This window comes from Elephantulus edwardii, unplaced genomic scaffold (genome assembly GCF_000299155.1).
Source record: "Elephantulus edwardii isolate Elephantulus edwardi_28Jun2011 unplaced genomic scaffold, EleEdw1.0 scaffold00115, whole genome shotgun sequence".
Lineage (NCBI taxonomy): Eukaryota > Metazoa > Chordata > Mammalia > Macroscelidea > Macroscelididae > Elephantulus > Elephantulus edwardii.
In genome coordinates this window covers 2047134-2072338 of record NW_006399865.1, presented here as the reverse complement: position 1 = coordinate 2072338, position 25205 = coordinate 2047134, and the positions used below count along the sequence as shown (strand labels likewise).

The window sequence follows — 25205 nt, the reverse complement described above, 5'->3', positions numbered from 1 at the left end:
ACGTGAACCCATTCCACATCACAGGAGCCCATCTCCAACTACAAAGTGAGTAGTGAGTGATAAATGAGACCCATCACATGGTCACAGCCAGTGGCAAGGAGCAAATCCAGGCAGCTTTGCCCCTGGAAGTCCATCGAGTGTCTCTCACCTCACCCGGATCCACTCTTTTTTGCCACATGATTTCACAGTTCCCTCCACTGAAGGGGGCTGGGCTTGATCTTATGCCTTTCTTTGGCACATGGAAGGTTCCTATGGCCTCTTCCTCATGGTGGCCCTATGACCGGGTGGCTGGTTCCCTGTTGGAATGGTCCTACTATAGACACACGGCCATCACCACATGGCTGGTATTTTAGAGGTGGCTGTCACTGCAGCCCTCAGGTGGCAGCAGCTGGGCCCCTGTGTACAACCTGGGCCCCTGACTTCTTCCTGACTGCAGACCCATCAGCCTCAAGGAGACTGGCACTGAGATTACACACAAATAATCACGGAATCCATAATGTCCTCAACAGTTTAAGGTTCTGAAACGTGGTGAGGATACAGCACTGCTTTAAACGCTGGCATGTGAGTAAATCAAGACATGCTGTGTTCACTCAAATAGACACTGTTTATTTTGTTACAGTCAGGCAGATGATCTGTTGATAGGTACATGGCAAGTGTCAAGCATGAAATCTGTACACATTTTCCACGGTGGCCTGCAGGGTGAGAGCCGCAGGCAATCTCCAGGGAAATCTCGCTCTGTGGAGGGCCCCCAGCTGAGCTCAGGCAGCAGAGGGGAGGGAGGAGTCAGCCACCCCATTGGGACGCTGAGAACCATCCCTAGCACCAGATTGTTTTTATAGGAAGAGTAGAGCTATATACAGAGTGTGTACATTAACTCTTTGGGACACCCCCTAACCAGACATTGAAGAGGCACAGAGGGGCTGGGGGAGGGAGGGTGGTTGTGATGAAATGGACTTTGCTAAAGGGATAATATAGCACAATATATTGTTATATATAATAAAACACCCTAAAAAAAACCCCAAAGGCTGGAGAGAGACAGAAACACAGATCCTATTATTCACATTTCACATACACAGTAAGTATCGGGATGATCACAATACTGCATCGGAGGAGAAAGAATCACACAGTTAAAAGAACCTACACTTTGTCTAACTTAAAACCAAACACATTGGTGCCACCTAGGTCATACCTGCTTGGGACAGAGATGGAGGCTTGGGGACAGCAGCACCATCTTTTGTGACCAGCCCAGGTTCAATGACCGTTGACTAGTGCGTGGCAGAAAGGAGGACAGGACTTTGGCTAAGGAATAAGTGCTGACTTCAATAGGAATGCCAACCTGTGAAAGAACCTGGGGGGTGGGGAGGTTGCTGGAAGGTTGTTGGCCCCTGTGTATTTCTGTGGCTCCACAGGGTGTGTGCGCGTAACAAGGCAGCTTTGGCTGCTGGCCCGTGTATTCCTGTCCCTCCAAACCAGTCTATTTTGGTAAAGGCTGTGGCCACTGTTGGCCCAGGGAAACTGCCCCACCTTCTCTAGGGCCTTCTAGAGAAACCTACTAGAAACTTTCTCTTATGCAGCAACCACGGGGGAAAGGAGGTGGAAATGATCCCTTAATATAACCAATGTTCGACTACTATCTAAACGGGAAGGCATTCAAGGGCTTGCGCATTGTTGGCCATGCATTGAACAGGATGAACACTTTTAAAGGATCAGCCACTGTGACAGTAAGGAGGCTCTACCCTAGCGACCGGAGGCAGAGCATCTTGTCATGCACATATCTGCCATGCATATGTCCTCTTTGGTGAAGGTCTACTGAAGTCTTTTGCTCGTTTTCTCTTGTTGTTCAGTTTGAAGCATTCCTTATCATTCTGGATACAAGTCTTCTGTCAGGTAAGAGGGTTGCAAATGTTTTTCTCTCAGCGGTGGCCTGTCAATTGTAACTGACAAGATGACAGTGTGTTTTCCATGAACAGACTTGCTCTAGAATCTGGGGGTCTCCCTCAATCAAAGGGGTTCTGAATCATTCAAGTCTGTGCCACAGCAGAGAAAGATGACTTTTCGCAGTTGTTCGGCTCACAGGACCCCTGAACACCAGAGGGAGGGTTCTGAGAATAAATGGCATGTTTCCTGGCGGCATGGCCACAGGTTTTGAGAGGCAACAGAAAGAAGCAGCCGAGAGTCCTGACTGGCCACACGCAGAGAACAGACCATCTAGGGACAACATGATTTAGAAGCATGAAGCTGGTACCATGAGACAAATAACCAACAAGCACACTGTCACTAGACACACTTTTTAGCCCAAGTAATTAGCTTGGTGGGAGAAAGGTCCTTTGAATGGTGTTGTCAGTGGGATGAGTGACCTATCTGCATGCACATTTCTGTGTTTCATGGTGATTTTCATCTGACAATGAGTGGGCTGACATTGAGGCTACTCATGACTGGTTTTTAATCACTAACGAACTACCCACCACTGGCAATAAATGACTGTCACCCTCCTGATGTTTGCTGGGTCTGAGAGTACCATGACAGGACGCAGATGACAGACACTCAGTGTCCCCTTGATCGGGAGCCAAACCACTATGGCGGCCATGCTCTCGAGGCAACACAAACAACCAAGGCATCATGCTCCTGAGTGACCGACCGGATGAGGTGGCCCACACTCGCTGGCATCCCCAGGAGTGAGTACAGCATCTGAAGACAGGGGAACAGCAGACTGACTCTCCAGGTGACAGCCACATGCCGCATGGTGGGGATGGGTGCACGGTGACAATTAAGGGAAGGGTTGGCAGGCAGCCGATGGGCTCAGCCGTGCAAGGGGAAACCAAACCATTAAATAGAGCATCCCACACATTCAGGGGAGTTATTGCTTTTCTACAGGCAGCCTTGGAGGGACTGCTCTGGGCAGGGCTCACACACAGGCCGGGTGCTCTGGCCTGGGAGCTGGCTGGCTCCTCTGCCCCTCCCCAGCAGGGGCCCCCTATTTGGCCCGCTCAGGGTGCAGGCTTTCCAGCAGGCACTTGAGCTGCTCCTCGCCAAGGTGGATCTTGTCCTCCAGCTCCCGCTGCTCGATGATGAGGGCTGACTTCATCTTCACAAAGTGCTTGTGGTCTGCCAGGCTGTCCTCGCTGAGGTAGCTGGCCAGGATGTCGAACACCACGCGCTCCCGCCGGTCGAGGTTCTCCTTGAGCTCCTTGGCATCCGCGTGCTGCTGGATGAGGACCCTCTGCTTCTCGAGCAGTGACTGCTGTGGAGACAGAGAAAAAAGTCCTTCAGGCAGGACCACAGCAGGGGCACCAGACCCAGCTACCAGGCTACTAGTCGGGACCCAGAGTCCTCTACACCAAGGACCAGAGATCTGATGGGTTCCATACTCGAGGACACAGGGTGTGGGTGGACAACACCAACTGGTGGCTTTGGGAGGCCCAAGCCCAGCTGTCTGGAGGCGCTCCTGGCCTCTCATGGTTTCCTTCTATAAGAAGGTGCAAACAACAAGTAGGTGGGAGTCATTTGAATCCGCCTAGAAGCACCTTAAAAGGCCGGCCTGGTGATCTTTTTGGAGAAACCAAACCCTGAGAAGCCTGCAGCACACAATCATCCTCAGACATGCATGGGGTCACCAGGAGTCAGAATCGACTCGACAGCCTCTGCTTCTCATAGGCGTTACATGGTTAGTGGGAAGTGTGGCGTGCAGAAGGGCCACCAGGGGGCTAAAAGATAGAGAATTCTGAGATGCCCAAAAAGAAAAGATTGCAAAGAAATCTCTGGAAGCATTAGAGAAGTCGGCCAGAGTCTTCAGATGCAGCCCAGAGGTTTCGAGCAAGACCCTGACCCGGCTGTGCACACCCGTGGCAGCGTGAGGGTTCCACATCCAACCTGCTGAACTCGGAGTTACCATAGCCCAGAGGTCAGAGTTCAGGTCTCCATGTCATGAATGCAATCAATAGCTTGGCCAAGGTCATTGTTGCTCATAGAACTGTGCCTTCTATATGAATTCTATGGAATTTATATAGGGAGCTTATGTACCAAATCATTAAAGGAGCTCTGGTAGCCTAGCGGTGAGAAGCTGTGCTGCCAACCTGAAGGCACATGGTTTCAATCCACCAGCTGCTCCTCCTGGGTGAAGATTGCTTTGAGTCGAGTGGTCTCCACTACAAAAGCGTGGGTTTCACTGGGATCAGGGGATTCTGACAGTAGGGGGAGACTGCCCTTGAGGGTTGCTTTTGTGGCACATCCACGGCCACGGTTCAGACACCTGCCTGCAGTCGCCGCGCCAGGGCCTCTGTGGCTCTGCCCTTGGAAAGCGAAGCGGCTGCTTTTCTATATGGAACGCTTCATGAATCTGCATGTCATTCTTGCGCTGGACCCATGCTAATCTTTTCTGTATCATTCCAGCTTTATTGTATGTACTGCCGAAGCGAGCACTGCTTCTAACTCTCATCTGCAGATCTTTAAGACCTGGAGATCTTTACATTGTGAGACAAAAATGGAGTAGATTTTCCTAACTAGAGAGAGATGGGAGGGCATTATGCTGAGTGAACTCAGTCTCATAAGAATAAATATGGCATAAGACAATTATTGTAAAAATAGGAGGATATCGAGTAAAACGTGTATGGGCGTCCAAGAGGGGAAGAGGTGGGAACAGAAAGGTGAGGATGGGCAGGGGAGAAGTCACACAGTTGGGTGGGTGGAGGGAGAGGGTGGGTAAAGGAAATGAGAAAGTTCTGGCAGGTATCTAAGAAAACGGGGTTATGGTGGGTAATCACCATAGGTCAATGTGATTCATTTTACAAAACACAATGAATGGGAATGATTGTATGAAACACAATGGGAATGAAGGATCATATGAAACATGATGTATGAGGTTTGTACGCACACCAACATAAAATTCTTTTAAAAAAAATAGTAGACTGTCCTGCAAAAGGACAAGTGATAAGGAAGCAGACACACACTGACTTGAGAGCTGAATTACTAAAATTGGTGGGGTGTGGGGTGACCCCGAGCGAAGTAGAGGAACTGTGTGGGTGCCCACTGCCCATGCGCTCACCTTCTATTAGAAAAGACAAGGGAGTCTGCTCAAAAGGGACGCCAATGCCCGGCCATCTCAGCCTGCTCAAGTGCGATGGCTGAGGCCCTGTGCGTCAACTTGACCACGATTCTCTCATTGGGCATTTGTGTGGCAGACACGTAATAAGGCAAGTGTGCCCCCAGAGGCTGGAGCTGACTCCACAGTAAGGGGTGTGCAGTGAGCAGTCACACACACATCTATCTGTGCTTAAACACAAGTCAAAAAGAAAGGATTTGTTTTGGAGGAAACAATGACCAGGAATGGCCAGCAGAAATAAAGAAATGAAAAAGTGTCCAGGAGCCCATAGTGGTGTTGAAGATCCTGGCACCCTGAGGCCCAGTGACCATGAACAAGTCACTGGATCTTATTGACAGCTTTTCCCACTCATTTAAAAGGAAAGAAAAGAGGAGTTCTTAGTGGTGTAAATGATTAGGTGCTCAACTACTAACTGAAAGGTTAGTAGTTCAAACCCACCAAGATGCACTTGGGAAGACCAGCCTGGAGACCTGCTTCTGAAAGGTCACTGCCTCGAAACCTCCGTGGAGCAGTACCACTTTGAACATGGGGTCGTCATGAGTTGAATTTGACCATCTGACACCCCCCCCCCAGTGGTTTGTATTACAGAGGACAGGCTGCTGTATGAGCAGGGCTGGGCTTCAGAGGCCTCACTCTCACCCTGCCCCAAGGAGCGCCTTCCCTTGGGATGGCATGTCCCTCCCAACAGGGCCCCACGAAGATACCCGGTCCCCAGGAGCAGCACTGTCGTCCAGGTTATTGAGGGCGTTCTCCACTCGGGCCAGGCGGCCTGACAGGGACAGCAGCAGGTTCACCACTTTGTCCAGGTCCCCAACGAACATTCGGAACTTATCGAACTCGTTGGGCTTGCAGACGTCTTTGGCGATGGCCTCCATCTCGTTCCCGAGCGCGTTGTTGGCCCGGATGTCCTCCAGCAGCGTCTCCCGGGCTTCCCGCAGCACCTGCAGCTTGCGGCTGATGCTGTCGATGAGTTCCTGCTGTGGGCAGGATGTACACAGAGTCAGGACCCCACACCCGGCCTGCGCCAACACACCCGTCGTCTGATCCGGGCGACAGTTTTCACAGGATATAATAAAGGGAAGGCGCCCTACTCACTACCTACGTGGCGTAGTGAGTAACAGCTGCTAACCGAAAGGTCGGCAGTTTGAATCCAGCAGCCTATCTGCAAGAAGGAGATAGGGAATAGCCTCCTGTAAAGTTTTAAAGCCTGAAATCCCAGAGAGTCAAAATCCCTGGGTCAAAACGGACTCAAGTGGGTTTGAGTTTTAATGATGAAGGAAGGAAAGCTGGTGGCTCAGTGATTAGCAGCTCAGCTGCTAACCAGGTGTATGGTTCAAATTCACTAGCCACTCCCCAGGAGAGAGATGTGGCAGTCTGCCTGTGTCAAGCGTACCAACTTGGAAAGCCAGCTGGGGCAATTCCATTTTGTCCCATAGGGTGTCTGTCTAGGCATTGGGTTTTTTGTTGTTGTTTGTTTGTGTTTTTTTGGCATTGGTTTTAATAATAAAGGATTCATTTGACTGAAAACCCAAACAGACAAACAAAAAAAATCCCAACCAGTTACTGCTGCGTTGACTCCAGCTCTTGGCAACCTTTTGTGTGTCAGAGGCGAACTCTGCTTTATGGAGTTTCCAGTGATGGTTTTGGGGAAATAGACTGTCATGTCTTTCATTTCATGGATTTCACCTTTTTGGTTAAGTAGCTGATCACATTAAATGTTTTACCCCTAAGCCCACCACCACAACCCCCGACACACATTACAAAAAACAAACCCAAACCCAAGCCTGTTACTGCTTAGGCCACCCCACTGGGCCGAGCAGGTCTGGCCTACATGGTTTTCAAGGCTGTACCGGTTTCTGCAGACTGCCACATCCTTCTCCTGTGGAGAGGTCATAGGGCAGGAACTTCCAACCTTTCTGTTAGCAGCCAAAGGCTTAACCACGGACCCACCACAGTTCCTTCCCTGCACCACTCGGAAACAAGCTGTCTAAGTCACTGCAAATCCATGTGCAGCAGCAGCTCTGTGCTCCATGGGGCTGTCAGAGACTGACAGCTCGGGAGTCGATGGCCATGCCCTCCTTGTGAGCCTGTCCAATCACGAGCATGCAGTGGAGAGCTAGCTAAGGATGCTGTCATTCTGTAACGTCCCGTGAGACAACACTGGAGACCTAGCCCATGGACGACCGGAGGCAGACGCTGTGCCCACTTGCTTCTTTCTAAGGATTCAGGGGACATACGTGACACTTGTGCTTCAGAGCTGGAAAAGTTCAATTTAGATGCTTACACATACAAAAACTGATGTATCTCTATCTGGTCCTAAATTCTGTGATTAATACAGTCTTCTTCAGCCTGAGTGATTAATGACATCACCGAGCTAGCCTAGGACTCATGAACCTGTGATATTGGTGGAAAACAAACTTTTTATCCAAGTTTCTTTGTGATTTTTATCTAGCCTTCCCTCCAAAAAGAATACCCCATTGTTGCTGAGTTGATGCCAATCATTGCAGCCCTGTTAGCAGAGGTTAGAACTCCCCCCCAGGTTTCCTAGGTGGGGGTGTTTACAGGGGCAGATCGTCCAGCATTTGCTCCCAGAGTTGCTACTAACTGAGAGGATGGTGGGTCAGGTGCTTCGGAAGTAAGGCCTGGTGACCTACTCATGAAAAAGGTCCAGCTACTGATAAATCACACCACACTCAGCCCTGCCGATACACACAGGGTCACTGTGAGCCAGAGCGGACACAACACACGACAGCACTTGGTTTCTAGAGAACAAAATGGAGGTGAATTTGAATATTCAAGTCTGCTCTGGGTTTTTTAAGCTCACACTCCTCTGTGTGGGGAGTGGACCCCCAGTGACCCTAGAGAGTGTCCAATGACAGCATTGGTGAGGGGCATCTATGCTGGAGTGGGCAGGCTGTTAAAAGTCTCACTGAAGCTGGCGTTTGCTCGGTGTAGAATGAGACCTCCCAGTTAAACATAATACTGTCAATTTAGCTAACTAGGAATTGGACTGACCCATGCAAAGGGCCACGGCAGAAACAGAAGAATTAACCACTAAGAGCGTATTGATGCTGCTCATGTTTCACCGTTCTGCAGAGCCAGACCCGAGTGCTTCCCAGTGACCTGCTGCGGGCTCAGGGCTGGGGGTGTAAGGCACATTGCACAGGGGCTGTCACAGGCTCTTGCCACTGGCCTACCTTCTTCACCGACAGGTCGTGGTCCAGGTCGCTGCCCGAGTCCTCCTCGGTCTGCTGTTGCTCCTGCAGGTCCTTCATTTTGATCAGAAGCTCCGCCTTGGGGGCCGATGTGCTATAGTACGTGGAGTTAGTGGTCAGCGCCATGGCTGTCGTGACACTAGGCTCCTCTTTCCTGGGGGAATATCAGAACAGAAACTGCAGAGTGAGGGCAAGAAAGAGAGAGAACACACAAAAAAGAGCTCTAGTGTGTAGATACCAGCCAGAAAGATGCTGGGGTGGGGAGTGAGGGGGAGTTGGGGGAAGAGGTGATAAGGTTAAACCTCAAAGGCTTTGGCAAAAGATAAAGTCTGTAGGGTACCTGGGGCTAGAAGGTTGGGGGGTGGGGTGCCGCAAACGGTTAGATACTAGCCGAAGGGTTTGCAGTGCGAAGAAAGCCCTAGCAATCTGTGTCTTTCAAGGCCACAAACCTGAGAACTCTGTGGAGCACAATTTTATTTTGACATGGGGGTCATCATCAGTCCGAGTTGGCTCGATGACACCAACATGTTAGATCGCTATCAAATCAACACTTGTTGTTCGGTATCATCAAGTAAGAACCGACTCAGCTGACCCTCCAGCGGGTTTTCAGAGATGGTTAATCCCACAGGGGAGATTGCCCATCCTTCTCCCACAGAGCAGCTGGTGGATTTGAACCAAGGGCCTTTGGGATTGCAGAGCACCTTACCACTAGGCCAAAAGAACTACTTCATCATCATCATCATCATCATCATCACCAGGTCCTTCAAAGATTAGCAAATGGATAAAGTCTAAGGTGTGTCCTTTCAAAAAAAGGGCAAAGCCCAGAGCTAACTAAGCAAGTGTGTCGAGAGCCCTGCACTGTGGAGCCAAGAAAGAGTACAAGCTGTCTTGACTGGGCTGAGTCCACGGTGACGGTGTGTGTGACACCACACATGAGGCCCTCATCCCCTACATTCATCACCCCGTTTGCTCCCTGTTGCTTGGGATGGTTGTGTCTTCTTTCTAGTTCTGTTTCTCTGCCTCTCTGACCTACTGCCAATGATTTGTATGCTGACAGTGTCCAACAAGGACAATGGGACCACATAAACCTTTGCAGTCAAACTGCTGGATGAGAAAGGCATCGACATGCTATTGTAGAAAGGAATGGAGATTAACTTAGCCACTCACCTATAAAGACAAATGTAACTAACCCTCTAAAAACACTCAGCGTGCTCAAATATCTAGCTTAAGCCTTTCTGGTTCATGCAATTGCTTAGGCCTTGAATACTAGGTTGGAGGTGAGGATGGTGAGACATCATGTTGTGAGGAGGGGCCAGTCCCTGGGAAGGGACATCATGCTTGGGAAGTTAGAGCACTGCAGGAAAGGAAGACCCTCAGAGGTACTGACAGCGAGTGCGGCAGTGAGCTCCGGCACGGTGGGCACCGTGAAGAGGGTGCGGGAGTGGGCACTCTTGCTAGGAGCTGGCGTCTACTTGACAGGACCTGGCAACAACTAGCCGAAAGGTTGGTGGCTCGAAGCCACTTAGCAGCACCTCAGAAGAAAGGCCTGAGGATCTGCTCCTGAAATATCACAGTTTTGCAAATAGTCCTACTCTCCACAACAGAGTGGCCGAGATGCAACAGTGACAACAGCTGCCCTGGGACGAACCGCTCTTTGTCAGGGGCTGCCATGCACACTGTAGTAGTCTACCTATAGGCACCAGCAGCTGGTCCTTCCAACTTAAGTGCTGACAGCCAAAAGTGACTGGAGATAGTTGCCAAATGTCGCCTACTGGTACAAGTACCCAGAATGGACAAGTCCTGAATCACGGAGGGAGACGTGAGTGGGAATTCTAACAAGATCAAACTTCTTGGCCTAGAAACCTTAGGGTGGGCGGGCATTGGGGGAAGGGGAACCTTCCTACGTACCTAAGTAATCACTCCAGGGGGGTGACACCACCCACGGGGCCATTAGTCCCCAGTTTCTTTTGGGAACATTACGAACAAGCCAAAATCAGCTGCGCTCACCGCAACCTTTCTGAAAATCTGTCCTAAAAGCAATTTGGGGAGCAGAGGAGTCCTGGCTCACGCCCTCCACCCATTTAAGCTACCTCTAGGGCGCCAGGCAGGACAGGAGGGCTAAAGGCCCCAGTCTGGGGGCAGCAATACTTACTTGTCTTCTGTGCTCCGAGGAGAGGGCCCTTTGGGTAGCAGCTTCCTGCGCTGCTGGGCCTCCTCCAGGAGATGCTCATCCTTGGGGAAGATGCCCCCCATCAGGTCCATGGTGGTCCTGACCTTCATACTGGGGTCCAGGACATCAGCCAGGGACCGGTCCTTGTCCACGATCTCACGGGCCAGCTCTTCAGACTTGAGGTCCTCTGCTGTTTTCTCTTTGGCCTTCACGTAGCTGAGCCCCAGGCCTACAGGGGAGGAGTGGCTGTCCTTGGTGGGGGGTACCTGGGTGGTGGGGGGCTCGGGCTCCACTGGCGGGGCTCGAGGCAGCTCTGTGGGCGTGGTGCCCTGGCGTGTGTACACGCAGAAGCGGGAGTAGGCGTGCCCTGCCGAACTCAGTGTCTTGATGTGGTCACGTTCCAGCCCGCTGGGCAGGGTGGGCAGCTCGGTGGGCCGGGCGAGGCCTTGGCGGCTCTCCTTCTCGGGCTGGCTCTCTGAGTGCACGATTTTGATGGGCACCATCTTCACCGTGGTGTTGTTGTCCATCACCCGCTCAATTCTGGAAAGAGAACAGCTGTCAACAGGGCAAGTGTGCTCTGGACAGCACACTGACCTTCCGGTGCCCTCCCAGGCGGGAAAAGAGCTCCAGGCCCGAGCTGGAGAGGGAGCCAGGATCCTGCCTCCTCGGACTGGCATAGAGTGCTGTCACCAGCTGCCCGAGGGCCTTTCCTCGGGCACACAGCACCTACCCACGGCCCACCGGGAGTCCCGGCATGCCTTCAGGGCTTGTGTGGTGAGCAATGTGAGCTAACGGGGTGCTCCTTTCTTTCTATTTCAGAGATGAGGTAAAAACCTACAAACCCCACTATATTTTCTTTCGTAGGGAGACCTGAGATTGATGTGCAGTTTTCACACTATTACCAGGAGCGTCTTAGGTCAGCGCCTCTTGGAGAAGAGCCAGTGCTCCATATAGATTCTGACACATCCTCAGGGGCAGTGGACAATGACCTCTACTACAAAGGCTGACAACCTTAGGCTTGACACAGAGCTCTGTGTCTCCCCTAATCAGAAGCCCTCTCACACACTCCAGAGTAACCTGCATCTCACCTTCAACCTGTGATCCACTTCCCTCCCAGCCCTCCACTCCCCTCCTAGGCTCCACCTCACCTCCCTACCCTTCACCCAGTCTTGTTCACACCAATGAGATAAGAATCCCAGCAGCAAAACAGGGAACACACTGGTTTTGTGCCATTCCAAGTGACTCACAAATAACACACAGTAACTGTTGTTTAGCTTTTTACAGGGCAGGAGAGACAGAGATGAGAACAGCAGAAAGAAAGTGCCTGGTGTTTCATCTGTGTCCCTGCTGAGTTCTGTGTTACCCAGTGGGGGCTGTTGAGTCCCATTAGGATGTGATGGTTTTAAAGTAGGTTTCAAAGTCATGTAAGCTTATAATAAACACAGCTGTTTGCTCCTGCCCATGCATATACACTGCATGTATTGGGGGGGGGGGGGCGGAAACTAGCCAAAAAAATCCCAGAGTCAAAATTCAGGGCTTTTCTTTAGTCATTGAGCTGAAGCTACTTCTAGTGTCATGCTGCAGACAAAGGAAGCTACTGTGTCCCACGCTTAGTGGGGCTTTTCTCCCTTTAACTGGTGGCTGGGAAATGCAGTCCACTGCCTTCTTGTTCCTAAATGTCTAAGCACAAGTGGGCTCTCTCTTTGAAACCATTTAAGACTTCCATATGAAGAGTTTAAGGAATCTCTCCTTCAAAATAAGTGCAAAGCCCTGCTCATCTGACTTGACTAAACCAATCCTGTTTTCACGGATTCTGACTCATGGTGAACCTTTCTCTCTCAATGAAGTGGGGATGGGGAGAAAGTGTAGATTTAGGAGCATAAGCTTTGTAATCTAGAAAAAGGCATGCAAACTGGACATCATGAGAAGCACCAGTCTCACATAAATGTGTACTGGTAGTTTAGTGGTAAAGCATTATGCTGCCAACTCAAAGGCATATTGTTCAACTCCACCAGCTGCTCCACAGGAGAAGGATGGTCAATCTCCTCTCGTGTGATTTACTGCCTCTGAAAACTGACTAGAGGGTCAGCTATAAGTAGGTGCCAACTCAACAGTACACAACAAGAACAACAAGCTTTGTAATGGAAAAAAACAAAACAAAACAACAACTAGGAAAAATGCCTGGAGATCATGACATGCCTTTACATCATGACAAACACAGTTTCGCCTAAATTCTTAGACTAAACCTGATTCTGACCACACTGCATGCTCAGTGAAATCACGTCCCTAACCTATAGACTGGGAGCTCTGGTGGCGTAGTGGTAAGGCAGTACACTGCCAACACAAAAGTACACAGTTTGAACCTACCAGATGCTCTGTGATAGAAAGATGGGGATATAATTTCATTTACAAACTCTGAAAACCCACAGGGTCGGTTCCTGCTTGACAGCACCCCACAACAATCTGCAGATGGGACAGTAGTGGGCCAGTGGCCGAATTTGAACCTTCTATGGGAGAGATTCAAGTTCAATCTTCCTCCCACACAGAGTTATCACGTCTGTCTGTGAAGACTTGCATGTTGGTAGGACGCTAAACAGGTTTCAGTGGAGCTTCAAGACTAAGACAGACTTCGAATAAATGCCTGGTGATCTACGTCTGAAAATCAGCCATCAAAACCCTCAAGGATTACAATGATCTAGTCTACCACCAATGAGGTAACGGTGCAGAACTGGGCAGCATTTCATCCTGTAGACACGGAGTCACAGAGATTTGGGGGCCAACTTGATGGCAGCCAATAACAATACGATCAATAACTTTATACCACCAGCCTACCAGTGACCCTTTGCACAGTGCTCTCCTCCAGGCACTATTCCTGGTTCCGGCTCATGCATAGCAGGCCACATGGAGGTTCAATGGTAGAACTCCCACCTTTCATGCAAGAGACCAGGGTTCAATTCCCAGCCAATGCACCACGTGTGGCACCACTGCTTGTCTGTCAGAGGAGGTTGATGTAATACTGAAAACATATCAGCAGAGCTTCCAGCTTAAGATGAACTAGGAAGAAAGTCCTGGAAGTCTACTTGTGAAAACCAGCCACTAACAGCCCTATTTGGCATATAACAATAAAATTATAAGTTGAATAATATTTGGTTGATAGTTTGTTTTTTTTTTTTAATTTAAGCCTCTTGTTTAGAGTCAACAGCACCAGGTAAAGGGCCTTTGAATTCAAAAGTCGGTTGAGCCCAAGGGCCTGTGGCCCTCAAGCCTAGTGTTGTTATATTTTAGAGGAACATTCTTCTAAGTGGTACAGCACTGGTCTGTCAAATTGCTGTACAGAGGTAACCTGGGGTTGCTATGATGCTGAGCCTTGTACTACTGGTGTGTCAAATGCCATAATGGTTACCCATGGTGGACAGTGTTTGGTGGAGCTCCCAGACAGGTTTGGAAGCAGGACTGGCATCCACTTCCTAAACAACATGCCTCTGGAAACTCTATGAACTTAGAGAAACGATAGTGATAGAACAGGGTTCAGGTCTTTTGTTCATAAGGTCGCTATAAATCGTGGCTATGAGTCAAGCATCCATTCAATGGCAATCAACAACAACATCCCTCTGGATCACAATGGTCTGATCCCTAATTAGTCTCAGGGGAAGACTTAGGACTAGGCAGCATTTCGTGTAGTTATGCATGCTGTAGCCAAGTCAGGCCAACTCCACAGCAGCTAATAAGAACAACAGAAACCTGGAGAAGCAGAAAGAAGATGATGGTGCAAGTGGAAGGGGATGAGAGCCTGCCTTCACATTCTTCCTGATCCCTGTGGGGACGGACAGCCGCAAGCTGTAAAAAAAGTCAACAGTGATTTCAGCTGTAGTTTTTTTTCCTCTGTAAAGTTATTCACTGAAATCACCTTGAAAGTGGATTAACTTGAACCTGAAGCAAAGCATCCATCAGGGATGGCCTGAAATGATTCTGTGAAAGAAGTAAACAGAGGCAGGTACGCAACTCCTGGCCTGGGGACACTACCTTGTAGCACTCTCATCCTGGATGAGCAGGGGGGGCTTGTCGGTCAGCTTCTGGGGTGCGAACTGCGGGGATGGGGAGCGGGAGGTTTCCATGGCAGCTCTCTGTAGGTTCCGGGGCTTGGGTGGACCCTCATTTACATGCTGGCGGTCATGCTCAGAGGGGACGGTGGTTGGCAGGCTGTCATGGCTCACACACACATGCAGTGAGTCTGGCGTTGAGGTGTCTGCAGGAGGAACCCCAGAAGCCAAGCCCCCTGAGGTCACGACTTCAATGCTCCTAGGCCTCAGGGGCTCACGCTTTGGTAGAGAAGGCCACTGTGGGGCTGGCCGCTTGGTTAGAGGTACAGGGCTCACTGGCAAGGCATCCCCACGTTGCCCAGGCAGGGGTGAGGGGCTGCTGGGGGCCAGGGGTGGCGGCACCAGGTCTGCTGGTCTATCGTCCTCTGTGGAACGATAGTCACGAGGCAGTGTCTCCGCGCAGCAGTGGCCTCTTTGCAGCTCCGGTTTCTCGCGAGGGTGAGCAGCACTCGAGAAGGATGGAAACTGGTCGTGTGGCTGCTGGAGCGGTGGGTCCCCGTCGCCTCCTGGACTATTGCCCCAGTACTGTGTGCTGCAGGAAAGACAACAGTGTTACAGACAATTCCATGTCAGGCTCTTCCCCGTTACTAGACCCAGTAATGGAAGAATACAACGCCTTTCAAACAACCAACCCTTTGGTTAGCAAGTAAATGTTTAACCATTGTGCCACTAGGGCATCTGACACTGAAATAAAACTCAAACCTGTGGCTCTACTTTTCCCAGATAATAGGCCTATAAGGTGAGCAATAACATGAGACAACTACAACTAACCATGCAAGCAAGGTCAAAGACCAACATATGGCCAAGTATAAAGCCCTGAAGGCAGGAAGGATTAATAGAAATGAGAATTACAGGGAGGAAGTGGGGGAAATGTGATTACACTGTGAGGACTACACTTAATGCTATAATACAAAAGGTGTATGTATGGTTGAATGAAAAAATATTTTTCCTTTGCTAACTTTCACTCAAATCACAATAAAAAAGAAAAAAGTATGTTGCAGGCTGTATGTAGATAGAAATACAGTACTATTTTATATAAGGAACTTGAGCATCAATTTTTATATCTGTGGGGGATTTAGAACTAGGGAGTCATGAGTCCTCACTGACATTGAGGGACTGCTATATGAATCTTTGGAATTATAGTACAGTTTCTTACCACTAGACCACCAGAGCTCCGTATATGTGTACCTTTTAAACAAATTGCTCATCTATTAAAACTGTTTAGCAAAGTACCTGCACTATTTTTCATGCTTACTAAGAATTTTGAGGGAGTTTTGTTTTGCTATATTTGGCTTCACTAAAAATACAACAGTATTTTTAAAAAATACTTTGAACTGTGAACAAAGCACTGCAGCTGACCACTACACTGACGACAAGCTGTCTTCTTTCTTGGACGAGTAACAGTTGAAAAATGGCTCTCAGTGCAGCTCAGTGGGAGAACAGTATTGATGGAATAGGAAGAAGAAAGAAGGCGGCTCAGTGATTTCCTACCTATTAATCCAAAAATCTTGTAAGCATGAACAGAGGATGGTATCCTGGTTTGAATTGTGTCCCCTAAAACATGTGTCAACAGGGGGCTCTGGTAGCTCAGTGGTTAGGAGCTGCTCTGCCAATCCAAAAGCATGCAATTTGAATACAATAGCTGTTCTGCAGAAGAAAGATGGGCCATCTCCTCCCATGTAACTTACTGCCTCTAAAAGCCAACTGGACAAAAAGAATAAAACCAACTGGAGGGTCAGCTATGAGTCAGTTCAGACTTGAAGGTATATAACCACAGCATAATAAAATATGTGTCACTTTGGCTGGGCCATAATTCTTTGTGGTTTGGCAGTTAAGTAACCTTGTAGTTTGGCAGTGATTTGATAGGATCAGTTATAAAGGAATCAGGCTAAGATGCAAAACTGTCACTCAAATCATAGTTCTGATCTGATTTAAGAGGAGCTTCCCTGGGATGTGGCCTATTACTCTTTTATCCTATAAGAGATAAAAGGAATTTCATTACTACCAAGGGGGAAAAAAAATAGAGTAGAATACATCCTGTGGATCCCGGGTCCTTATGCTGAGAACTCCTAGACCCAGAGGAAGGTTGATGCAAAGACACATGGAGATTCCCAAAGAATGGCAGACCCACAGATGCTGAAAGGAGACAAAGTCCAGAGTGGACAGAGAGAAAATCTTCCTCTTGAAATGGTGATGGAATTAAGACTTCTAGTTTCCTATACTGCGAAAGAATAAGCTTCTATTTGATAAAAGCACTCATTTGTGGTATTTCTGTTATAGCAGTACTAGAAAACTAAATGAGAAGACCTCACTTGAAACCTTTTGATTTATAGCTGCGTTCTTGTCTGTAAGGAAGTTCAACTTTATGCAACAGATGTAAGGGAAGTGGGGTGGGGGAGGGGCAATTTTGATGACAGGAGCCCCTGGCTGCATACCCATGTGTTTTCCAGCACTCCCCCTGGTGATTCACACTCTTTGGAATTCTTCCTACCTAAATCACTTCTGCTCTTTAAGATCCAAATGAAATATAACCTTGTCCTGGAAGCATTTCTTACACCTGTTGAGATATATCACCCTTTCTTCTCCCACAGAGCTGCTGGGAGGGTTCAAATTGCCAATCGTTAAGTTTGCAACCAGTACTTCATCATTGTGCCACCAGAGCTCATTTCAATGAGACATATGTGCCCATTGTGGGCAATCTGAAATAATAGAAGTATTCCATCAAAGGACAATCATAATAAAAATACTAACTGGTTATTGTGAAACCCTTTACTTTCAGACTGTTTATGCCTAGAGTAACAGGGCTCAAATTTATTCTATTTCTATACATTTAAGCTATGAATAAGGAAATGTTTGGAGGTGCTCTAAAAGCATAAGCATTAAAATGATATAAAGCATCATAATGAGAAAATAGTAATAGAAAGAGGGGAGGCACACACCAGGAAAAACACAGGAAGATGCAGAGTGTCAGATGAACAGGATTATGACATATCTGTGTCTCAGATGTGACACAGATTTTCTACCAATCACAGCAAAAAAGAAAAGATGGTGAGCTGGGGATACTGGATGCATCTTAGCTTTTCAGCAGAAACCATGAATTCTATTACTAACTTAACATTGACAGTATTGACAGAGTACTGGTAGCCCCATCTGACAGTTGGGGATGCTCAAACCCCAAGAGCTTATGTGATCTGACAGAGTTTGATCTAGATAGGCATCATTCACTCTTGCTGTGCTTGCTGCACTATCATCCCTCCTCCAATCCCAATACAAACAGTTGCTGTTGAGTTGATCCAACCCATGGCAATTCCACACGTGTCAGAGTCAAATTGTGTTCCAGAGAGATTTCAATGGCTGATGTTTTGGAGGTAAATGATGCACTCAGAACTTCAATCTTTCAGGTGGTAGTGCTCACTCAACACTTATGCCCACAAACCCCTACTAGACACCAATCTGAAACTCCTGGATCTTTTTTGACTTTTATCTTCTATGCACACACCAGCAACTGCTTCCGATGGAGTTCTACAATGCATGTGGAATTTGTGGTCACACAGCCACTGGTGGCTACAATTTCTGTGGTGCACACAGTAACCACAGTACACACAGCTTCCAGGAGCCAGCAGGCAACCAGATCTGGAATCAGCTATATCAAACACTCAGTTGGAATGGATGTAAAAAAGACCCAACCTTAAATAACCACTGACGTTTGAGAATCACACACTTGGGGGGCAGGGTGGGAAGGAGTATTGGCAGTATATGCGACAGATGATGGTCAAGAACAAAGGCTGAACTTGACATCTGAACAGCATCTCAAGTTCAAAGGAAAAAATAGAAACACCCAGAAAATGCACCAAAAAGCTCACTGGCGACATGCAAGTTAAAAAGGAAGTCACTTTTTAGGACTATCAAAATAATTTTTCTTGGTGACATATAATTCAAATTCTCCTTGAAGAGAGACTTTGGACCATTCGCATCCATATGATCCAAATACTATTAGCCTGAAGAAATCTTTAGATTCTGAACCAAAAATGTTCACTATCCTTGAAAAGAAAAGATGCCTAATTAGAAAAGAATATCTTCATTATCTAGGTGATCAAGGCTGGGAAACTGGCCTAAGTATCTCCAGCTTGACCTCTAAATACCAAACAAGTTTTAAAAACAGGTAAGGGCAGTTTGCATATAATATGTATAGCACAATCTCAATTGTGGGGAAAAAGATACACATTCACCATCGATGAGATGGATTGATTCAGTGACTGGTGTAAGGGGGGAAGGTGTGTCATAGACAGTAAGATTGGCATAGTATAGAGCAGGGTTTAGGGCTGTTTTACACAGGGTTGCTATGAGTCACAGGCAGCTCGATGGCACATAGCAGCAACCACCACCATCCTGGAAAAAAAGATTGTCAAGGAAATTACTTCAGTTTTGTGGATCCCACTATGAGATTAAAGGTGATTTTAGTTACTACCTTCTACTTTCCAGAGCTTTCACTTATTTTTTTTTTTTAATATTTGTGTTTTCAGTTTACACAGCAATTTCTACACAAGTTACTCTGTAACACTGGTTACGTTCTTCACAGTGCTTGAACATTCTCAATATTTCCTTTCTGGTTGTTCCATTTTCATTAATCTTGTTTCTCAGTCCACCTTCCCTTTGTTTTAAAGTAACTATTGATCAGGGAGCTCTGGTAGCCTAGTGGCAAGAAGCTGCACTGCAACCCCAGAGGTACACGGTTTGAATCCACCAGATGCTCTGCTGGAGAGGGAGAGGCTATCTCCTCCTGTACCAGTCAGATCCAATTTGATGGCACACACACACACACACACACAGAATAATAAAATTTTTAAAAAAATAATTGTTGATCATTTGTTCTCTTAGAGGTCATTGTTAAGGGAGGATCCACTTTCTTTTGTGAGCCAGTTATTTTGCTACAGTGACATCAAGGGCTAGTTTTGGTTCAAAGTTGAATCCTCTGACTCAAAATGGTCCAGTTTTGATTTTTAGAAGAATTTTTATTAAAATGTCCTGTCATCATAAATTAAGAGAAAAATTATTGTATTCAGGTATTTTCCTCCTATCACAATTGCAAGGGACCCACAATTCTGAAAATATTAAATCTCTGATCACTGCCTGATGACTGCTCCTCAGTTGAGCTATATTTGGAAATTTTAATGATTCAACAGATTACAAGTATTTACTGCCTGGGAGAATTTGCTTTGTTTCTTCACAAAAAGATGTATGTATTTACAGATGAGGCTGTCGTTGTTGTTAGGTGCCATCTTGTCGAGTATGACTCACAGAGACCCTATGAACAAAAGATCTGAACCTAGTCCTGTACTGCGCCATCCTCACACTTCCTGCCACACAAGAGCCCATTGCAGCAATCACCCTGTCAATCCACCTGGTTGAGGGTCTTCTCCTTCACCAACCCTCCACCCTTCCCAACATCATGTCCCTCTCCAAGGAATAGCACCTCTTAGCAATATGTCCAAAGTATGTGAGGTGAAGCATCATCATTCTTGCCTCCAAAGAGCACTCTGGCTGTACCCTCTCCAAGACATTCATTCTTTTGGCCATCCATAGGATGTTGTTCAGTGCACTTCTCCAACACCACAGATCAAAGGAGTAAATTCTTTTTCTGTCATCCTTATTCATTATCCAGGTCTCGGATGCATAGTCAAGTAATGCAAAAGACGGTGGCCTGAATCAGATGCACCTTAATCCTTAAACTGACATCACTACTCTTCAATGATTTGGAAATGTCCCTAACTGCAGATTTTCCCAGTGCAATGCATCTCCTTAGTTCCTGACTGTTCATACCCAGGGTGTTAACTGTGGATTCAAGCAAAATGAAGCTGTTGACAGTTTTAATCTCCTCTTCATCCATCATGACACTGTCTATTGGTCCAGTGATAAGAATCTTCATTTTCCTGATATTGAGACACAATCCATACTGAAGGCTGCATTCCTTGATCTTCTGCAATAAGTGCTTCAAGTCCTCCTCATTGTCAGCAAGTAAGGTTGTGTCATCTGCATAATGCCAGGTTGTTGATGAGTCTCCCTCTAATCCTGACGCCACATTCCTCTTCATAGAGTCTAGCTTTCTTGGATACTTTCTCAGCACATAGATTGAACAGGTATGGAGATAGAATACAACCTTGACACACTTCCTTCCCAATTCTAAACCATGCAGTGCTCCACCGCTCTGTTCATACAAAAGCCCTCTGACCCAGGTATAGGTTCATCATGAACACAATCAAGTGCTCTGGGATCCCCATTCTCAATGTCAGCCACAATTTGTGTACATGTGTACAAATATTAACTATCTCCTAGAATCTCCACCAAATATGTTTATAGGCTCACTGACTAACTTAAAAAAATGAGAAGAAACAAATTTTACACATGAAATACCCAAGAGAACCTCATTAATTAGCAACTGGCTTCATTAGTATTTACCACAGAAGACTTACATGGGCTTAACAGTTAAAGACATCTCTTCATCAACAAAAACCAATCTAAAAAAAAGAACTCCACCACTGTCCAGTCAATTCTGACTCCTAACAAACCGACCCCGCAGAACAGAGCAGAAGCGCCCATCTGGTTTCCCAGTCTGTGGTCTTGACAGAAGCAGACTACCACGTCTTTCCTCTGTGGAGCAACTGGTACATTAGAACCGCCAGCCTTTGGATTAGCACTTAACCACTACACCACGAGGGCTTCCCTGCAACAAAGGGAGGAAACGTAGCCTTTTGACACATGCTAATTATATCTGTGAGTGAGCGGTTCTTTTAGTCCTTGGAAAAGTAGCATGCCAGTGAAGGAGAGGGAGTGGCACAAGGGGCTGCAACCAGGGGCTCAACACAGCAGAGGCTACGAGGGTCGTGCAGGCGTGGGAAGGGCTTCCTCTGCTCTGCACAGGGCTGCTACAAACTGGAGGCAATCCAATGGCACCTAACAACAATAATCCATACTATTGTGTGTGTCTGTGTTCATTCACACAAATGTAGATAGCAGGTGAACAGAGCCACACGGCCCTGACTCAGCCAATAGGGCCTGAATATATGATTAAGAGGAATTCGAGTTCTTACTTTTTCTCCTTAAGAATCAGAACTTTTGTACAGGAAAGAGAAATCTTATAAATATTGATGCATCATTAATAATAATGTAGAGATATATAGAAACAATGTCAGCCACAATTCCTATCTGAGGAAGAAAGAGGGTCAAGGAGGCCTGGTGACTTGCATGTTACACAAGGCCAACTGGCAGGACAATGCCCCTACCCTGTGCCTTGGTGAGTGGTTCTTCTACATCCACTGGAAACTCAACCCGACCCCTGCGTCCATCTGCTGGAGCACTGGATACCAGCGATGTGAATGTGAATACGAGGATCCCTTGGGTCTCCTGTACCAGTACTACACCTAGGCCCTACAAGATGCTTAACTTTATTTACGACCTTTAGGATTAGAGGTGGTACAGGTGACAGAAACTCACCAGATTAGCAATCAGTAACATTGCAACCATTTTCTTCACCGTAAAATCATGCCCATGCGAAGAGACTCAAGACGTGTCTGTGAAAAGGCTTTGAGGAATTTTTCAAAGGTGAATCCTTATAGAATGTTAGGATTCCTTCTGAGTTTCCAGGAGGGACAGAAACCTCCTGGAATGCCTTGGCCATCTAACGTCCTCCAGATCCCTGCCATAGAGTCCACTCTGGGGGAGGTGGGACACCCTGGCTCTTGCTTGGTCCTGCTTCCTCTCAGATCTTACTGAATTCTTAACGCACATAAGAGGGAAAGTCGGTAAAGAAAATGCTTTCTAACAGTCACAGAAAACATCAGCTCCCTCGGTTTCCAAAATGAAAGGCAGATTTGGGGCGCAGCGTGTCTACCCAAAGCAAGCAAATGTGCCCTTGAGGGTCACTTGCCACCCCAGTGGGCCATATGTTGTACATTGCGTATGTTTTATACCAGGGGAGCCTCAACACAGATGGTTTTCTAGGGCTGCTTGTAAAATCCAGTTTGTATGTGTTTTGCTCATGTGTCTATGAATGAGATTATCCCTGCAAATTTTTTCCTCTGTGTGTGTGTTCAGAAACATGTGGGTGAATGAGGAAAGGAAATAAAGGAAAAAGTTGCAAACCAACCAACAAAAAAAACAAAACAAGAGTGCAAACCCTTTTCCCCCCACTATGCACAACAAAAGAAAAACAGGCATGCCTCTCCCTCTACCATCCATGAACACGTTTCTGCAAGAAAATCATCTAAACTGTTTGTAGAATACACCCTCTGAAGTTCTGTTTCGCAAGGAAAAGAAATATGTCTACCACTCAACAAATCTGTACCAAATCCTTACTTACTTTACATGAAATGCTAAAATGTTATTTTTTCATTCAGTCAGTGTCTAAATCTCAAGACCATACATAAAGCAGCAGGCTGTTTAGTGAAATATTGCCAGGTAAATTTGTAAAAATCTTGGATTTTTTTTTTTGGCTCGTCAATTGCATGACCACTGAACATGCATTTTCAAAATAGTTCCTACTTGCGTGAGGCATGATATGCAGACCCAAAGTGTATGTGTATACCTCATGTGAGTACGTGCGTGTGAGCAAGGGGGTGTGTGTGTGAGTGTGTAGTGTACATATGACTGTGTGAGTGCATGCATGTGTGTAGCGATGGGTACGAGCTTGCGAGTGTGTGAGTGGATAGATGTGTGTGGCTCTGTTTGTGCAGAGCTGTGTGTATGCGTGTGTATGTATACACATACATATATAGCAATCTCCCTGTGAAAACGACATCCTCCTCACACATGAAAAGCAGCATCATTTAGTAAACCAGACATTCCCACCATCTAGGAAAGGGCCAAGAATAAGCTGTCTCTTTTTTCACAATATAAAAGGCAGGCAGATCACAGGAACCATGAAGAAATGGCCTGTCTCTAAACTGTCACAACTGCTCAAGCCAGAGGGAGAAATCCAAGTCCTGGAAACAGTGAAGAACAACAACGATCCCATTTTCTGCATTTCCATGCCCCTGTTGCAATGAAGAGGTAGGCGTCCACCCACAGCTCGCTCTTCCTGACTAAACATGCACACCTGATTTTGACGCCCTTTCCAGTCGGAGAGAGCTGACTCACCGTTTTCCTTCAGTCTCCACATTCAGTGTTCAAAAAGACAAAGTGCCTGCTTCTTACTGCTACAGAGGAGGGACAGGGAAGGACAGGCGGGCAGGGCTGCATGTGACGCCTCGGTGGCCAGCCTGCAAGGGAGGCGGGTCTGCAGACTCTACACGGAGTGGCGCTCCCCCTGTCTGGGGCCACCGGTCACCCGAAGCAGGCAAGGAGGCCAGTGCTGCGGCTCCCGGCCCGAAACACGGGGCAAGAGGCGCTGCCTTCCAGCTCCACTGTGCTGTCTGCCAACTGTGCAAACAAAAGCTGCAGAAATTGCATGCACATCCACACACACGTGACCCACATACGTGCATGCATGCAGAGTACCAGTGGAGTCGGCGCTGGCTTGCCGGCTTGCAGGACCTGCCACCCACAGGCGGAATAATCTCTCCGCGCGTGCCTGCACCCCTCCCACTGCAGTGGGGGCTGACAAACAGCCTGCCCTCAGTTAGGAGAAAATCCGCCAGAGACGAATCCCTAGAAAACACCCAAGACGCAGCTCTGCCTTCCTCCTGGACGAGTCACCCCCGGAGAGAGCACAGTTGGATCTCACCAGGTGTCTCTGCCTGTGTCCCCTGACTCAGGGTGCAGGGATCACCCAGTCTGTGAGTATGATTTGGGGTGCAGACACAGCTGCAGCCACCCAAAAGCCCAGCGACTCCACCACCACTGGCTGCCTGTCTGTGCCTGTGCTTTGTAGCTGACAAGCTCCCACAAGCCCGTCAGCTGTAACCTCAGAGACCGAAGGCTCCAGTCATATTTTCTGTCAACTGATAGGGAATGTCTGGACTCAGCAATGCTCCCAAGATTTCCAAACTGAGCCTCCAAAAGGTTTCTCCTTTAAACTCCTAAAGGTCCGGGTGTTTGTTTCCCTTTACACCATTTCAAAGGAGGAAACACGGAAAAGACAAGGGGTGCATTAATTGTATGCAGCTTTATCTACTTAACTCTGCTAGTTACTCATGCAATGTGTGTCTAATACGTGATTCAACTCCACAACCACAATAAAATCAGGGGGAACAATGAAGAGAAGAGAAAAGTCAAAAGCCCATTTGACGTCTATCTATATGCTTGGGGTTATTACACACTCATTAGGAATGCCATCCATCAACCAACCCACCAAGTGTTTCCGGAACTTTCCTGTGTGCAAGGCACTCAGGGAAGAAGACAAAGGGTCAGGGGCTGACCCTGACTTACTAGAGTCCTGCCTTTCACAATGACCTGTATTGAAAGGCCCCAGGCCCCACCTCCATTCCAGAGCACCCTGCCCCTGCTGGTCCATGACCCCTCCCCACGGACAGCATGCTGACCCTGCAGAGTCCTGGCCTCAGCCATTGAGTAGATAATATTTTTCCAACATCTTTTAAATCTGCTGTATTTCTTTCTGACTCTTGCTCATTTAACCAACAATCAGATGCTGTATTTTGCAGTATCTCTCTATTATTATATTATAATAA

General features: G+C 47.5%; 1 protein-coding gene and 1 pseudogene across 1 annotated transcript in view; both read right to left on the bottom strand.

Moving 5' to 3' along the window:
* Positions 1 to 605: 605 nt before the first annotated feature.
* LOC102853900 lies at positions 606 to 14598 on the bottom strand (annotated as a pseudogene).
* Positions 14599 to 14693: 95 nt separating this feature from the next.
* The window catches only part of LOC102848151 (protein Shroom2-like), a 50317-nt gene continuing 39805 nt past the window's right edge, over positions 14694 to 25205 (bottom strand). Inside the window, exons 6-7 of the mRNA XM_006892413.1 lie at positions 14860 to 15115; positions 14694 to 14729 (exon numbers count right to left, since the gene is read on the bottom strand). Coding sequence (XP_006892475.1) covers positions 14694 to 14729; positions 14860 to 15115 — 292 coding nt within the window. The remainder of the gene's footprint in view (positions 14730 to 14859; positions 15116 to 25205) is intronic.